This window comes from Grus americana, chromosome 2 (assembly GCF_028858705.1).
Source record: "Grus americana isolate bGruAme1 chromosome 2, bGruAme1.mat, whole genome shotgun sequence".
Classification (NCBI taxonomy): domain Eukaryota; kingdom Metazoa; phylum Chordata; class Aves; order Gruiformes; family Gruidae; genus Grus; species Grus americana.
In genome coordinates, this window is record NC_072853.1 from 111365215 (window position 1) to 111383886 (window position 18672).

The 18672-nt window shown below is 39.4% G+C and overlaps 1 protein-coding gene across 5 annotated transcripts in view; it reads right to left on the reverse strand.

The window, feature by feature from the left end:
- Positions 1–5198: 5198 nt before the first annotated feature.
- The window catches only part of HECW1 (HECT, C2 and WW domain containing E3 ubiquitin protein ligase 1), a 280062-nt gene continuing 266588 nt past the window's right edge, over positions 5199–18672 (reverse strand). For all 5 annotated transcript variants that reach the window (XM_054817599.1, XM_054817594.1, XM_054817595.1 and 2 more), the window contains 2 exons: positions 18440–18638; positions 5199–10368 (listed from right to left, as the gene is read on the reverse strand). In XM_054817599.1, the coding sequence (XP_054673574.1) occupies positions 10257–10368; positions 18440–18638 (311 nt within the window). In that variant the 3' untranslated portion in view covers positions 5199–10256. The remainder of the gene's footprint in view (positions 10369–18439; positions 18639–18672) is intronic.

The window sequence follows — 18672 nt, forward strand, 5'->3', positions numbered from 1 at the left end:
AAAATTTGGATTAAACAAGGATTAAGAAATCATTACATCCGAAAGTACGTATCAGAGGCATTTACTACATAGAAAAGGTTCTGCCTGAAAAAGATATTTTATCTTAAAAGTATGGTAATCCTAAATTAAAGTTTCAGATAGTTAATTCTTGTGATATTTTCTACTTTACTTTCACAATCACGTTTTCCTGGTGGGGGTGGGTGGGGAGGGAACCGGCAAAAACTTTATGGAAAGGAGTGCAATTACTGATGCTGGACTATGAACAGACCTTCCTCTAAATACTTTGGGATATTTAAGGTTCTCTGGCCATATTTAAAAAAAATATTATAAGTTTTAAATTCTTACATGCCTTTAAAAATCTAGCATATGCTTCTGTATAAAACAAAACATGGGCTTACTTTTTTTTTTCCACACATATGGTTATTTTATTCAGATAAATTTAAGATATTTTTATCTACCTTATGGAGACTTTTGACTATATTGCTTCTTACTATCTGGAAGAACTTTTACTCCATATAGTAGGTAAGTTTATCTATTTTTCTTCCATAGGGTAGAAAATACCACCAAGGACACCAGGAGTTCAGTGTCTTAATATAGCAGGAAGGTGGATTTACTGCATTCTTAAAAAGAATTATCCACAGAATAGAAATACCATGACAAAAAGAAAAATTGTGCTTTACTATCTTGAAAACGGACTGAAATAAAATTTTTTCCAACTTTGCTATGCACTAGCTGTATTAACAGACTGTGATTTGCTCTGTTGTACCAAAATGTTATGGAGCTGATGTATGCTGTATTAATTTAAATTTTCCCTGTAGAAAGAATAAACATGGTTTATGACTCCCCTGTGTATTAAACCAGTACTGATCTTAGTCTTAAATACTGCAGCATAAGCTTGTATGTGCTATCCATGCAGGGAGAAACAGATGCGGATATGAACAATGCTTGATTTATTTAGAGATAAGTTAACAGACCTATCTAGGCTGGTTATTCTCATATGTTACCTACTGAAAAAATATAGGTGCTTTTTTTCTGTTGTTTGGCTATTTGGCTTCAATCACTGAAATATTATTAGCTGTTGTATGCTCAATTGCACTCAGATGGCATAAACATTGATTTCTGCTTGTACAGATAACATTAACTGTTTTATATTTCAAATTTTTTTTTGTTTTGTTTTGTTTGTTTGTTTGTTTGTTCTGCCAGTAGCACCCTAGGAATTCATTCTCATGAGCTGTGTTTGGCCTGCAAGGTCAGAAGCAGGAGGTGAGGTGGAAGACACTGCCACAGGTACTCTGTTTAAAAGAATGTCCTTTACAATTTATGTCTGTATGCACTGGAGTGAAAGAGCAATTTCAACTCTGCCCTGAAAAGGTGGATCAAACTTGTTGCACAGGGACATAAGCTTTGCTCAGTTGTACCAGTCTGACTGCAGCTTGATCTTCACAGGACATTCCTCTTCCCAATATGGATGTATTCAGGCATGATGGAAGAGTTGCCCTAAATAATTACCATCATCATGGTCCATTTATAACAGAAATATGAAATCTAGGAATCCATAGCTCACCACACATAAGATTGTTTTTCAGATGCTAAATTCATCTTCTCAGCTTCCATAATGATAAAACCCCATGATCTTCTGTGGCTGGAATTTCTGCAGGCTGCTTAAGTTCCATTTGCAGCTATCTTTTTTGCATTGATGAGCTACTTATTTCTTGATGTGATATTGTTTTATATATGAGGCATCAGAAAAATTAAAGTACACATTCCTCACCTGAGGTGCTTCATTCCTGTATTCCTCAAATGCTTCTTGTCATCATGTAAAGGCACTTACAGAAGAGCTCCAAGTACCCAGCACCACTGAAAAACAGTCCCATGCTATGCTTTTGTACAAACTGAAGTTTCTTCCTAGCTACAACAATCTTCACTTTTCCCATTCAAGGAAAGAAAACACAGCTCCACTAAGTGGCAGCACTATGCGTCATTAGTGCCAGCTTTTTTGAATTATTTTTATATTTGTCAGAGATTTCATATAAACTGCTGCTCATGTGGCAATAATATGTATGCCTCTTTTTTGTTCATAGTGTTTGATTTTGTGATTTCCAAGACAGATGAGTAAACTTGTGCTTGCAGAATCTAAGAGGAACCTTTCCAAATACTTTCACAGGTTCATATTTTGCAGAAATTTCCATTTGAATATGAGTTTTACATATAACAACATTAATTTACAAGTTGGAAAACATATCATATGGGTACCCATGCATTCTTTTGGGTGCTCCTCAGATCACTTTCACAACTTCTCTGCAGTGCCAAGGTGGTTAGTCCCAAAGACTAATTCATCTTTCACAAATTAGGTAGACTGCATTTTACAAAATCCAGAGTGCACTGCTACTTATTTTATGTCTGTATCCAGAGCATAAAGATAACCTGTTTTGGTTTGTACATTAGGAGGAGTGAAATACGTAGTTGAAGCACAATTATGATGTTCAAAAGCCATGTTGTGTGCTTTACATACCATAGGGGTTAAACTCTGGGGTCCCAGTTCTATTAATCAATGCATGAATCACTAAAGCTGTTAACTTACATGTCCAAAGCAGGGAAGTTTATATTCAATTGCCAAAGATGCCAAAGCTGTCAGTAAATATATCCTCATGCATTGTAAGCATAATCTTATATGGTAATCTGTATTACTAATTTGAGTCATTCTTAAAAAGTCACTGATCAGATTTAATACTAAGACATACCTAAGAGGTACTGAAGTCAAATCACAGCTTGTAACAACGTTCCTAAGCAGATTCCAGTGCTGCCCCAGCTGCATTCCTGAAAAGCTGTTATCTAAATGTGATGACTCCATGTGGCATGCTGGTTAGGTACCTATACTGCTTTGTTTACAGGCTTCAGTCATATTAAGTGCTGAAAACAGAAAAATGGGAGCATGTGCAATTTATTTTTGTGTGCTGTTTTGATTCTGGAAAACCAGCATTAGGAAATCCCACCCAACAATAGTTCTTCAACTGCTGTCTGCGGTCCATTTTCAGACTGACTGAATGGATTTTCAGTGTCACACCACAGAGTATTTACAGCAATTTTTTTCTTACAACTGATTAATTTTGTAACCGGGAAAGAAAATAACCCCAAACAGTCTTTTATTTTTATACTGAAAAATTTAAAAGGTGAAGGTATGTCCCTAAAGTGTATTACTCTTCACAGAAGGAAAGGCAAGTGACCTTAGTATTACTATTGTTCTTCATTGACACAGAAAACTTTCCCATGCAGCTCCACTATCTTCTTATACCATAGGGGTATATTATTTGAAATCCTACATGCCAGCAATTCAGGAAAAAACATCACTACTTGCAGTCTTTGTGTTCTCCAGTGATTTCTGTTCAACCTCAGAGAGCTGTAACATAGCACTGTGGGGATGAGCTTCATTCACAATAGAGTTAAAACAATATAAATGTGCTTTACACCAAAGCCTAATATAAATAAGGGCTTGTGTTTCAGACAGAATAATGTACTTTTTTTTTGTCTTCAAAACTTACTTCCACGAGGGTAGGAACTAAACAAACAAACCCACACACTCTTCATTTGATATATCCATGAAAGCTGTTGTCAGGCAAAATTGATTTTGAAGGTTACCAGAATTAAATTAAAAAATAATAAAAGAGTGTGTCTTTGCAGCTCAAGGAGGATTTACGATTAGAAGAGACACAGCAGATCCTTTGTGGCTTTGTTCTCCATTGTTCTCCAGAAATGGCAGCTATTGTCCAGTTTGGCCTCTTACACAAGAACGAACGTCAGGCCACAAGTTCATTTATTGTCCATTGTAGCAAAAAACTATGACTTTTCTACCGCAGGGTGGTAAGGGATTGTTATTGATTTGTAATATCCTATAGGATTATGGAGTTTTGTCAGCATGCCAAGAAAGACAGCTGATGTACGTACAGAGGCTTCAGGTGGACTGCCACTGTATTTTAACAGTAATTCAGTAACGTATTTTATAGAATGGGTTCTGGTAAAAGATGTAGTTCTGGCCACATAAACGAATCACTAACTAAACTAACACCTCTGATGTACCCTAATGATCAGCAGCTCATCTCACTGCCTTTTAGTAAATATTGATTTTTCCTTCCTTTATATGTGAAAAATTCAGAGAAATGTAACTTAATATCACAAATCCCCTCTCCCCCCACTTCCTCTTCACATACATGCACAATCACACAGGCAAGTTTTGAATAAAGGCTGGGCTGTGAGACCCAGAGTTTGTGAGCACATGCATGAGTGGGTGCCACTCTTGCCACCACCAGTGTACCTGCTGTAGAAGAGCCAGCGCTGGCCTTGGGCTTGTGGACCTGGGCTCCTCCACAGATGATGAAGCACAGTGTTGACTGCAGAAGGTCTCTTAAGAGTTGTCACAGCCACATTTGCTACTGATTTTTCTTGTGCAAGATATACTTACCATTTCTGTTAGAGCATCTTTCATGGGTTTATATTTTTTCTTATTAAAAGTGTTCCTCATATTTAAGCTTTCATGTAGTTCCTTTTGTACCATCATCTCGCATGAGGTGGCATTTATGTAAGAAAACAGGTATGGTCAGCAAGGTGTCTGCTGACGGTGTATCTGAGGCGTGTTAATCTATCCTGGAATGTGCTAATGAAACATGCCTGAGATATTACAGTGACGAGCAGCAGAGAAATGGGTGTGACATACTGAGAATGCCAGAGCATCTTGCCATTTATTTGCTGTCATCACTTAATGCAGACCCAGCATATGCTATTAAGAAATCATCTTTGCACTTGCATTTCATACCTATAATGCAGTAATTATACCTAGAAGCGAGGTATGCTTAAGTAGTATATACATCTCTTTTGTCTCTCTCTCTGCCTAGGCATTTTCTATAGCGAGGAATAAGCTCACATACTTTCAAGGCAGGGCTGGTCTTAGGGTAGTCCAGGAGAGCATGGGGGCTTTGGTTATGCACACTTATGTGGAGAACCTCAGGTTTTAGACATGTACCCTGAGAAACTGAACAAGAGCAGTGGAAGGGCCTGAATGCAATGGTCAGAAAGGATAAGATCCTGGAGGAGCAATTCCTTCAGTCAGTGGACTTTCACTAGTGCCAGTTTCCACCCACTCTAGTAAAATACATCTTCTATGAAATCAGTTCTTTGTAATAGACAGTCCACACAATGCCATAACAAAGTGATTTTATTGACATTCCTCTATAGTGATATGGTTGAATAGAAAGCACAGCCTGAGTATCATGTGACATTTTTCTGTCAATATAAGCAAAATCAGTCCAATAATGAGGACCTTTCCTGCCATTGACTTAATGTAATCTTTAACAAAAACCGTAACAGATATTTCTGTTAGATAAATCGGAAGCTGCAGGGAATTTGGCTAATGGTACAATATCTACTATACCTAGTATCTACTATCTACAGGCATCTGTTTTTCTACTAAAACAAAGGAACTACATGACTCACTACAGAGAAAGTAACAATCCAATCTTTTGGACCTTGTGATAACTGGAAAACCTACCCCAGACTTAGTATATTGCAGTCTTTTTTTTTTTTTTCAATAACGAACACTGAGGTACAGCAAGAATAATAAGAAAAAAGCACCGCATTTGTTGTAGAAAGATCTGTTGGTCTGCATTTGACTGAAAGTGTTTAATCTTGACTGGGAAGCCCTATTAATATCACTATGGAGACAGGGCAAATAATTATTATTTCAACAGAAATTAAACAAATCTCCAGTCAAATTTATCCTTCTGGAATTCCATAGACTGTCACAGGATTAATAGCGAAGGATGAGTTTAACTTGTCCTCTGTGCGTGTATATTTTAGCTTAATTCTTATTTGATTTTTGTGTCCAAATTCAGTCTCCTACTGTTCTCAACTAGAGGTATGTCAACTATTTCTTACAGTGAAACTAGAACAACAAAACACAAACTCAACAAACACCCCTCCTTCCCACAGGCTGTCTCTCGGACTAGACTACAAACTCAAACCTTAGCTACAGTTCATTGAAAAGTTCATGGGCACTTGAGCAAACTGGGTGAAAAAAGTCCTCTGTGTCAGACCTGTACAAAACTCATGATTTCTCCATTAGATGCTAGATGTAGTTTGGACCATTCCTTGCCTTGTGATAGCCACAGATCTCCCTAGAACATGAAAGTCAAATTCTGAACATGCACAGCCACATGATTGAAACTGAATGCTCATGTAACGTACTGCAGACTGAAGTGACAGCAATTGTAAGGTTTAGACCTGACGCAATTAACAGTAAGGTACAGTTGTTTGTACTGGATCAAATCCTGCATAGTTTATGTGGTTGAACAGTCGGTGAGACCACTTCAAGGTGGAAGACCTACTGATGATTTAAAATACCTATTTTCATTCTCCTGTGTTCAGCTGAATCCTACTATGACAACAGGATTTCATCAACAGAAATATTCCTTCCCCTCCCTCTACCATTAATACCATCATAACAGTCACTTTGAGAAAGATATGGGCCCTCTGAAACCAAACACACAAATTACCAATATTCATTGCTCCTATCGAAAAGTGCAATTCACAACAGCTGTCAGATTGGCTATTCTGTTTTTCACTTGGATTTTAAAATCTATTGATGTTGATGTCATATCTTACTCTAGCCACCACCGTATTTAAATGGAACTTAGGTGAAGGAGCTGAACAGATTATTTCACTGTAAATCTTCCCTATGGAATATCTTCTAGTCTTTCCTGTGGGAAAACAATGAAACCAGAAATTCTGTAATTAACAGTCAGTGTTTTACAAATGAAAATGCGGACCTGGGGAGAGCACAGATGATTATATGAGTGAGTAACAGCATTTGAATCAAAAGGTGAACAAGGAAGGGTATATGCCTTGCATATGCATAACTAGATCAACAAAGTCAATTAATTGCATAATGGGCAGGTTAAATAACAGGGCAAGGGAGATGGGTTCTTCCCTCTCTCCTGTTAGCACCATTCACTGCCTCGCTTACTCTAACATTACGATGCCACTTAGATGCACGGCTTCCCCTTCGCTCCAGACTGGGACCGGATTCAGACCATGGTATGATGCAATGAATGGAGAAATGCACTGTGAAGCGTCGATCTGGATAGCCCAGAGATGATGTCAGTGTTTGAAAACCTATTGGGGTAGGGCATTTGGGAAGAGGGATAGGACTGGAATGATAGAATGCAAGAAAAGCTGAGTATGGCATCTTCTTTCTCTTTGTTTTATGAAAACAGTCAACTGTCTTCCTCTATTCCTGGCTTTAGATAAAAAAAAACTTTTAAGGAAATCTGCACGACCTTGTTACTTTGATGTCATCACAGTCACCTAAGAAAGCAACCTTTTAAAAATACTAGCCTGTGCACTTGAAAGACAGCTTGGACCAAGGATTTTGACGTGAAGTAGCTGGCTAGGCTGTATGTTTCCCAGAGGAGGAACACACAAGGTGCTTGAGATGGCATCAGCCAAACATGGAGATGCTAACACCTAATCCAGCTTAGTGTGTGGCGAGTGCCAGAACATGTCATGAAGAAGAATTTCAGGAGAAAGCCTTCCTTGTTTCAATCAGTGGGGTTTGATGCTGTCTCTGAAATACAAACATTTTTTATTATGCTACAAAAAATAGTTTCACTTTTTCTTAATAAAATATAGTTTTTAAATACTTAAAAAAATTTATACAGTATTGTAAAGATTGGATTTTTTCTTTTTTTTTTTACTTTTTTATTATGTTAATGAGACAGCTCTCAATGCACCATTTTCCTTGGCCAAACATAGACCAACCAGTTGGATACTTCTCTTTTCTTCTATTGTTAGAAGACATCCAACATTTGCCATAGTGCGGGTAACTTTGTAACATCACCAGGAATAAAACAGGAACCATACGACAATCACTGGATTTTGGGGCCCAGTGGTGAAGAGGCAGAAATTACATACATTGGAAGATTTCACTGTTCAGTCTCTCCTGGTGTGACTCACTCTGATGCAATTCATGTGCATGTGATGGACGCTCTCAGAAAAAAGTTAAGATTTCCATCTCTACTGTGCAGTGGGGCTGGTCATGTGGAATAGATGACTGAGAGCTCATTTGTGGAAATGAGAAGCATCATTTTCGGTGTCTGGTACAATGAAGCTGGCCCGTAGCTGCAGCCTCAGTACAGAACTGTGAGTACTCAATAAGAATAATAACACGTACTAGAAAATAGATTCTCAGTAAAAGTCATACAGTAAATTACTATAAAAGTGGCTGAAATGTCGCAGAAATTGAATGAATGGGGCAATTTCAGTATCCCACGTTTTTTATATATCATTAACAAAAGCTACTATTTCTGCTTAGAAACATGGTTTGGGGTCCATCACCTTTCAAATACCTATTGACCTAAGAATCAAAGCAGGAAAATGATCTAAAACTCTCAGAATGCATAGTTTTTCAAGTCTGACGAGTTTCTGTATAGCCATCATAAAAATATGTGGGAAAGCAGGGTCCAATTCTTTTCTCTGGAGAGAAAACTTACAGGAATTAGACGTGTCAGACATTGAACCGATCTCCTGACTTTCCAGTTTTCTGAAGCATAGCTAACACAAAACTACCAGTAACAAGCCCCCAAGGGGGTGTGGTATTTCATGTGAGCTGCTAGACACTATGATGTTACCTTCTCACTTACCTTCACTCACCCTTCACAAGTCTCTCACTTCATATTTCATGCATCCTTTAACATATTTAGTGTCAGAAGTAAAGACACTTCGTACTTCCTTTTCCCAGTTAAGACAAACACTTTCAATCTGAGATTAGTCTTGGAAAACAAGGGCAGCAAAGATTAATAAATAGGAAACAATCAGAGCGGTATGTTCGATCGTAACAGCCTCAGCAAAATCCATTCGAAGACAAGCCTAATGCTGTTTTCCTTTCGTTCCCTGGCTTCAGAGTTAGAATGCAGAGTACACCAAACTGAAGAGGTTTACGTCTGCAATAACAAGAGCTAGATCTTTAGTTTAGTGGTACCTAACATGACTGGAGGGCCTTTGGGCTTACTCCAAGAGGAAGTACAACAAATTCTTAACCCAAAGAGAGTTACAATCTCCTTCATCCCTGACAAGCACCCTCAATCACTGCAGCTTCTCATTCAATAGACCCTACACTAAAACCTTCTGACTACAACCACTCTTGAGGTTATGGAGATTTGCACTGAACAAGAAAAGAAAAACGATAGAACTGAAAACCGCCCCCAGCAACCATAGATTAGCCCAGCCTAACAGAAAATAAATGGCTTCTGACACAGGGGATGGGATTGTCTAGATTTCTCATTTGGAAAGGAGCATTTTAAACATCAGAAAACAAAGATCTGGTAAACAGAACCCAAGGGTATTCGTAAGAGTAGAACATTCTTCTTATTTCCCCTTTTCCTTGTCATATACAATACTAAGGTAAGGGAGCCTTGTCCTTTATGCTACATAAGATCCTTCTTGAGTGTGCACAACCTTGTGCTTCTTGTGTGGTAAACATTACAATGGAGATGCCCCTCCCAGTATCTCTGAAGTGCAAGTTCTCTCCAGTACTGGCAAGTAACAATCATAACAATCGCTGTTATGCTTTGCATTGCGTTACAGGTTGGTTTTTTAGTTTTTGAAGGTCTTATCTGCACCATGTATCTGGGCCAGTTCCAGCTGATGCAACTGATGTGGATCATGAGTTCGTATATAAAAATTTCAGTTTTGCTCATAGGTGTCTCTCAGATGGACAATACATACAGGGAAAACGAAGATGGATGAAGATACATTTGACCAGCTCCTAGTACTGAATTCAACAGTTAAGAAGTAAGATGGGCTGTGAATTGATTTAGAAGATGTGGGCATATAAAAGCTTGGAATGCTTGATGAGGTTTTTTTTTATTTTTTAATCAACGTAGGTGGAAGTAAACATTTATTAACATTTGGTCAAGTGTAGTGTAACTTGCATTTGTATTTTCATTGTTATTAATGGAGGTATGTAGAGATATACAGAAACCTTGAGACAGTTGTTTTTCTATTGCATACAGACTAGCAGTCCATTGGAAACAGAGGATGAAAGCATGAAGGTTAGATCTTAGAGGGTGGCAGTTCTTCATGCACAGCTTTTGTCTTGATTTTTTTGTTTTGTTTTCAAAAATAAAAACATGGGAAACCAAGATCAAATGATGGTGGACAGGAAAGGTGACATCATCAGCCAGAAAAACACCAGAAGTGCCTGAACCCCCTCATTCAAGTCCAAAGGTGCTAGTTTCTTCAACAGCTGTCAGCAGCTTTTCATACAGCATAGAGTATGAGGGGTAAGGTGGAAGATCCAAACGGTTGAAACATGTGTGTGCCCTGCAAAAGGAAAATATGCTACATGTTAAGTTTAATCTAAATAACTTGAGAAAATAAGAATTGGGAAAACAGACTCAAGATGTTCAAGTTCACTCAAGAGAGATAAAAAGAAATTCTATTAAAGTAAACCTCTCAAATTCCACCAAAATCTGAGGTACAGAAATGTACATACATGCACATACACACGAATATTTCAAATAGAAGACACAAGCGAAGTATCAACATAACATCGTTCTCTGCATTCAATGTTGAAGGGCTCTTCATGGAGAAGAACACTGGAGGTCACTGAGGAGCTGGGATCTAGGCCCCAATAGAGAGAAAACTCCACTACTATAATTTTGGTTGCTTTGAGTTTTTCCAAAAAAATGCAACTCAGCGGTACATCCAACACGAGCAGGTAGTGAGTTTTGCACCAGTGGACGAGCATAATGTGATGAATTACACTGACAGAATGGGCCCACATGTGTTTATAGTGAGGTAGCGTTGCCTGGTGAAAGACCGTTCAGGGATCTGCTAACTGAAGAAGGAAGGTTGCTGAAAATGTTCCCATAAGTCAGCTGTTTGCCATCTGCTGTAAGTCTGGCCTTTAAATGTTATTTATTTGTAGTAGCCTTATTTGTAGTAGCCAAGGCAAAAGCAAAGTATTTTGTACAGAGCAAGCTGCCAACTTGATGACCCTCTTTTCCCCCAGTTCTATCATTGTATTTACCCCCAGTTGGCAGCACCTTCAAAAGAAGCCATGGAACGATTTCCACACATGCCTCCTACCTTGTTGCAGCTTTTCTGGTAGTAGCAACTAGACCCAGATGCAGACTGCACTTCACTATGTGAGGTGCTATACAAATGAAGAGCAAAGAAAGAGTCCCTGCCCCAACAGTTCATCTATTTCAACTGACTGAAAAAAATGTAGAGGTCATTCAACAGAGGGAGCACATTTTCATTAAAATTGTTTCTTTTTTTTCAGTTTGGAGTTTTACATGATGCTAGAAATACTTCTGTTTCCTCTTGCTCCCTCCGATAAATGTGAATTGACAAAACCCTACAGAAGGAAATGTAGCCTCAATGCCTAACAATGTCTAAGCTCCTGGCCCCTAATATTTTTAGAAGCATGAAGTTGTTTTAGCTTTTCTATCTCGTACTTTAATTCAATGTTATTTCTTCAAAACTGAAACTGAAGAGCTATCTTGGAGAAACTATTTGAAACTGTGCTAGTCATCTCTTAGGCCACCCACAAAGTGAGAAAAACATGATACTGGTAGATGGGCTGGCCTGAGACTTGCAGATTCAGAGCGAGAGTTTTATCAAGCACCAGTGGTGAATCATTAAAAGCAATCAGGCAACTGAAATAGCCAGAGGCACGTAATCTTCACTGCATTGCACAATTTCAATTAGGAGAGCTTTTATCATCCTTTTCCCCCTTCTGAATGAAGATTTGTTAGCCAGTCACTCTTAGAGAGAGTGTACAATAAACACAAAATTTGCGGAAATGAGCTGGGAACACATGTGAGTTAGTGAAAAAGGAACATTAATAAAGCCATTTTTCAAGACATCTCTTGAAATTAAACATGGCAGCTCATGTGTATTATCCATGAGTAGCCCTGCACTGTTTATTGTTATCTCAGCAATCTCTGGCAGCGTAAGTTGTTTCTACAATCCATTGCCAATATGTATCAACCACTGGCAGTTAATTAACTGAAGGATTCTTGTAGTCCATTCAGACCATGTTTATCATGGGCAAGAGAGCACCATTCAGAGACAGCCAGTCTTGAGGAGCTCAGCTGCCTGGCTCCAGAATTGGAAACAGCATAGTCACGGTGGCTCAGGTGTGGATTCTGCTAATGTAACTTTGCTGAACCTGAAGTAATAGAATATCTCTGTATGGTACTTAACTGTGGCACATTTAACTGTATATAGCATCTCATGCATTCTATTGTGTGGTGCGGACATATCCACAGCCACTGACTCTGGTGCTTACTTTCTTGCAGACATTCATCTTGATTGATCATCATCCATCTCATTTCAAACTGGTTACGAAAAAACCTTGCAATGCTGTTGACTTTTAGTCATTCTTGACTTAGTCAAACTCAGGAAAAAGATCCATTCCTTTTCCTGTTATGAGGCCTACAGAAGTGGCCTCTGCTGTAGAAGGTCTTGAAGAATTTATTGTGGGGAGAGACTATTACAAAGAAAGGAAGGGAAAGTTAACGTGCCTGGAAATATTGAAACACTCTCATGTTCTCCAGTTCAACAACTTTATAGAAAAAAATCCTTTCACTCCAAAAACCACTATCTAATAAAAAATGAAAACTAATTTTCAGGAGTCCTACGCTGGTTAGGTTTACACTTCTACCTACTTAAGGTGTAAAACACAATATATTCCTAAGGGCAAAACCTGAGTTCAAATTCTGGTCTGTGAAACTAATGTGGATCTACTGCAACTCCAATGATGCCAGTGAAGCCCCCTCAGTGTTACAACAAAATAATTATGTGTCTGGTATACATTCAGCAATGGGTCTAATCAGTTCTTTGCTGCAAAAGTCAGATGTGGTGTCTACTTGTGCAACTGAACATGTTCTGCCTCACCTGAAATAAGAGAGAGAGTTGATTAGGACACCTCATTCAGTGTTCCCTCTTTCCTCAGTATTGCTGTGCATAGCACCTTTGCCTCTTGCAACTGAAAGCTGAAACCTTTATTTTCCAAAACAGACTAAAGACAAATTGCTCGGCCTCTAGTCTGTTATATCATATTGCTGTGTGATACTGCAGTACTCAGGGCACTTAAGAGGCAAGGATATTTTCCGTAACACCCACCGTTGCCTAACTCTTTGCCTTGTCCTCCAAAGGGGTAAGTTCCTCCTGAATGGTATTGATGTCCTACTACTGAACCCAGTGAGAGTGACTACAGTAAGCATAATTCAGGGGACACTTGCTATTTTGTAGTACTGGGCTTGCTGCACATATTGGGGTGAAAACATTACATCAGCAGTGCAAGAAACAGTCATTGCAATGAGAAAAGTCTTTCTTCCCTTGATTAAGCCTCCTACCACATAAGCCTGCTGACATTTGAGAGGGTGTTCAGGGAGTGAGAGGTCTGGAATAAGAATTAGACTGGTAAGAGCTTTTATGGAAAGGATTCTGGCTTCCCTAGAAGAAAATGCAAGATAAAGTCATGTAAACCAACTCTGACCCTCATGTGCCCTCATCCTCCAGTAAGTAAAGCAGTAAATGGACCACTTCAAATTTCATTCTTCCTGGCAGTCTGTCTTTGTTGCTCAAAGTAATTTTGGTGGGTCTGAACCTTTAATCCTGCTCTATGTTCATGGTGCTGTGCTATTTCTTTTCTTTTAAGAATTATCTCTAAAAATTATGAGTATAAGCTTTTAAGATTTTTACATTCTTCTTTTCTTTGTCACTTCCTTTAATCCCCATAACGATGAGAGTCCAAAGGCAGTAAGTGTGCACAGAACCCTCTTCTACTTTACTTATACCTTGAACCTATCAACTAAAATAAGACTTGCATTCTAACATAACCGTGCCTGTCAGGCAGAAACTGAGCATTTCTCCTTTTCACTTTGTTTTCTGTAGATGAACCCACAAACCCCTCTTTGATCAACCTCAGGACCCACAGGAAACAACTTTTGTTCCTTTTGTCTGTAACAAGGAACACTTATATGCTGTCTGGGAACCACTGCTTCATAGAGAAATGTAGATTTGTAGATGGTGTTTCTGTTGTATGTGAGAAAAGAGGAAAGAGAAGAGGGATGTGAGATAAGGAATGATAAAAGACAACAAAGCACACACACTCAGTCCACTGGGAAAGAAGGAAATGATGAGAACAAAGTTCTTTGTAGTCATACACAATCTTTTCTAGATTGCTATATGGGATTCTGGAGTGATTAAATACTTGATCATCTAATAGAGAGGGACAGAATTCTCTTACAAAAGATCAGATATTTACTAGCACTGGTAATATTTATCATACATAAACCACAGACAGAATGGTGGTAATCACTAACATTACTCTGCTGAATGAAAATCTCTTTCGATCAAAGGGTAGTTGCAGCTCAGCACTGATGGGAAAAGTGACCTCATTGCATCAAATGTGATTATTTGAATCAATGGGATACATGCTGAGGTCCTTACTTAATTGATACTCAAACAGAAATAACCTTGGAGCTGACAGGAGTTTTGGCCAAGTGAGGAGCACAACCAGAAGACGGGGCAGTGGCATTTGTAAGCACTGAACACTTTTGCAGGCTGAGGTTTTAAGAAGAGGGAACTATTGTCTCCTATAGCTATAGTAGAAAAACCTGCTAGTTCTTTGCATGGGCTTGTTATGGGCCAGGAGTTCAACTCCTACAATATCAGATGAAGTTATGTTACTCCAGCTAGAAAGCCAGTGTTTGTTTGTTAATGTTTGCTGGGGAACAAAGAATAAATTATTGCAAAACTGCTGCTAAAACTGGCTCCATGTTAAGTATCTGCATGACCCAGGAAAGGTGAAGAGAGGCTTCCCGCTTCAGAAAAGGCTATAGCTGGAAGAATTCTCCATCCATCCCTACTCAGGTAACCTTTTAAAAGAAGTAAAATATGTAACTCCTTTATTTTGGGAGAAAGCTTTACATATTAGGTAGGGAGAGTAAAACTCAACCTTGATGAACAAGAGGTTGAACCTGTTACCTATTCAGTGTTATTTCATATAACAAGCTACATCGGTTTGGAAGAAACCATGCTGCACATGTACACTGACAGATCTGTAAACCTGGCACTCTCTTTGGAACCTGCTTTAGGGTCATCATCTAGAGATCTGGGATTACTGCAATATCTCAGCTGTATAGTACTTTGACTTCCTAACATCTGCGGACTCAAAGTGAATATAAGATAGGAATAATGTGTCTGGTACACATGCACACTCCAGAAATAAACCACTGGTGTAAGCTAACTCTTGTTTGTCTTACATGAACATATTACACCATTACACTGTTCATGTAGGGGAACTGGTACTGATCAACAAGTGCACAAATTTAGAATGAAGTTACGGGATTCTCGACCTTCCTGAAAAAGTCTTGCTTATCCTCAGTGCTTTCACAAAGCACTCTAGGCATTATGTATTAGTGGTTATTCTTCAAAACGTGTTGCATTTTGGAAATTTACACCATGCCTCTTTTCTGGGAGTGCCATGTTGCAGTTGCAAAAGCATGGCTGGTTTAGGTATTATCACATCTTTGCTCACTGTAAGCAAATGGCAGTTGCATGCTCCACTGCCAAGGAGTAAGAACCAGATGTAAGTGAGAGTTGCCTAACTACTTCAGCCATCTGGAGCAGGAGTGAGAGAATACAGAGTCCACAGAGTCCTGGACTCTCCTGATAGAACTAAAAGTCATCTTGATATTTTGTACAGGAGCTGAAAACCCAAAGGCCAGACTAACCTATCCCCAGTGACTGACCATCTACCTGGATGTCAGGAAAGCCAAATGCATCAGCTTTGTGCAAGCTTCCGCAACACCTCTCACAGCACCACATTTATTGGGTCAGGGCCTAAGAACTGAGGCCAGTAATTAAGAGGTGCAATCCACACCTAAGCACGTAAACAACTAAATCTGATGATTGCTAAGACATGAGAAAGCTGGAGGGTTTCTTCCCCTAGGACTTTGAAAATGCAGAGCAAGGGTAACTCTCACTGTGAAATTGTAGGAATTGTCAGAAGGACAAGGGAATTTGTTGTGGTTTATTTTAAACAGCTAAAGTTAGTTACACTCCTATTATATCACAGGGGCCAAAAGGCCTACAGGATATGACATAGGACTTTTTTTTTAGCCTCTAAGTCTAAGTAAATACATAAGTAAATCTAAATAAACACGAGCAATCCATAATCAGGCATTTAAAAATAGTTTAAAATAACATTTATTTAGTTGCTTAACTAAGGATTTAGGCAGCCTCCAGGTTTAGCCTGTGTGTTTTAAGTATTTCTTAACACTGTGTATACTTGGCAGCACCCCATAATTTTATAAAAATGCACGTAATAATTCACGGTGATCAAGCTGTGTTTATTCCCCATAAGCAAGTGTTGTTTCTCTTTCCCTTGGCTAAAATGAATGCAGAGCTCTAAGACTTCTAAAAGGTGCTAACAACTCTCACCTGGAAAAGAGGCCTTTTCAGGGAGAGCAACAAGTTCGGTGATCAGCAGACAAACATTAGTCGTTAATGTGAGTATCTCGGGGCTAACTGAATCTAGGTCATAAGTAATGCCTAGGTTCACAAAGAAAGTTAAGCAGAGCAGAAAGAGGCCAATTACCTTTTCAGAGCTCCATGGGTCAGCCCAAGGCATTTTCTGTGCTCCCACCAAGGTCCACCCTCCCTCTCACCCCTTTCCATCCCAGATGGAGTGCAAAGAGAGCTCTGTAGAAATGCTGCACCAGTCTGTGACTTCCATTTGCTGCCTGTCCACAGGCAGGAATGCCCCATGTCAACTCTGAAACCCTTACATAGAACCAGACTATATATACATCTGTGCGGCAAAAAGAGGGTCAGGCCTATGCATAGCAAACTGTAGCTCTCAGGCTTTCTTTCCACATTGCTGGCTGATGCTCAGAGGGCATGAGTCATCTCACTGACCTTATATGTTTTCATCTGTTTTTAAATCTCAGTGCCTACATCTAGCTTTCATGGAGGCTCTAGTTCTCCATATAGTCTCTGTGGAGTCTTTATGGTTGACAGACATAAATCAGAAAGTACCAGGTGCAATTCAACTGAACTATTTTAAAATCCTGAGTTCAGCTGAGATGAATTGTGCCTTAAAAACACTTACTTCCCTTTTCCTGACTTTAGAGGGAGTCAATGTAAGATGTCAGCTCAAAATGTCTGCCGATATAGTGCCCTGGTCCAGCTCCCGTGTCTCCCCACTGCGTAAGCATGGACTTGAGCAGGCTTGGACTAAGAGGGTGACCATATTTGGGCTTTCCTTCTCCAGAGGACTCTGGAGGTCTGCTCCAGACCATGGCTTAGAGTATGCTTCTGCGTAAACAACGTGGATGGCAAGTAACTAGAAAACTGGACCAGACCTATTGTTAATTGATTGTCTGAATGTATCTGCAAGGTCTGCAAGAAGAGATTTTTCTCTCTGTGCCATGAAAGTAGCCTCCTTTGGACTACAGCTGAAAGCAAATGGTAAAAGCAGGAAAAAAGCATCCTTTGGAGGGCAAATGTTATGTAAAAGGGTCACGTAGCAAAAGTATCTCAGAGATGCTGAGATGTGGCCCCATGAAAAATGCTCTGTACTCTCAATGGGGCAGAGCCTCAGGCAACTGTAAGGACAGTCAAGAAAAGGTGACACACTTCAGTGAGGAAGGATGAGTGCTGGTCATGGATAAAGTGCTGGAGCAGAACTCAAAGCTGAATCTATCACTGGCTGTGCCATGGCTCTCTTGGGTGGCCTTAGGCAAGTCAGACCACCCCTCTGTGCCCCAGTCCCTTCATCCTGAAAAGGAAGATGATTCCTCCTTTGGGAAGCACTGTGAAGTCTGTTGACTCTGTATGATATTATGGCTCATTAGCTCCTAGCTGGCTGACTGAACTAGATGTAACAAATGGGGTATTATCACCACATGGTCTGAAGTCCCTTCACTAAGCTTCCTCATGATGAAAAAGTGGAACCATCAGAGCAAATGAAGGGATTACACTCAGGTCTCTAGCCAAAACTCAGAGACAGATTCTGGCTTTCATGGCTCTGTAAGTTCACAAGTATTTTTACTAGTATTTTGGAAGTAAAGGGAACAGAACAAGCTGACAGGCTCCTGCTGGTCTGGATCTGTTCCAAAATCAAAATAAGAGAACTAAGTTTGGACCTATGGAAATCTTCAAAGTAGCTTAAATTGAGCCTGCAAATCAAAAAGGCAGCAAAAGAAAACACTTTTCTCCGAATGCAATTACAGAACAAACTAATAATTGTTTCTCTGCTGTTTTAAGATGTCCTTATTGTATTCATTACCTTTCACTGGCAGAGAGATACAAAAAAGTACTAGGCTCACCTTTCTCACAGCACTTCTGTTTTTGTATCCTAGTTGGGACATACCTTGGGAGGGAGGTTATTTTCCCCCATTTCTCTATGCAGAAGCGCCGTAATCCATTGCTCCCTCGGAGAGCTGCGAAGCCCTCGTATGGCACGCTTGATGTTCCAGTGACGAATTGCAACAACCGGAGTCGCTGTTCATTGTTAAATCTCTCCACTGCTGCCCAGAACCACCGTATTACTATGTGTCCATCATGGTAACCTAAACCAAGAAGCAAGAGAGAGAAATTAAAATC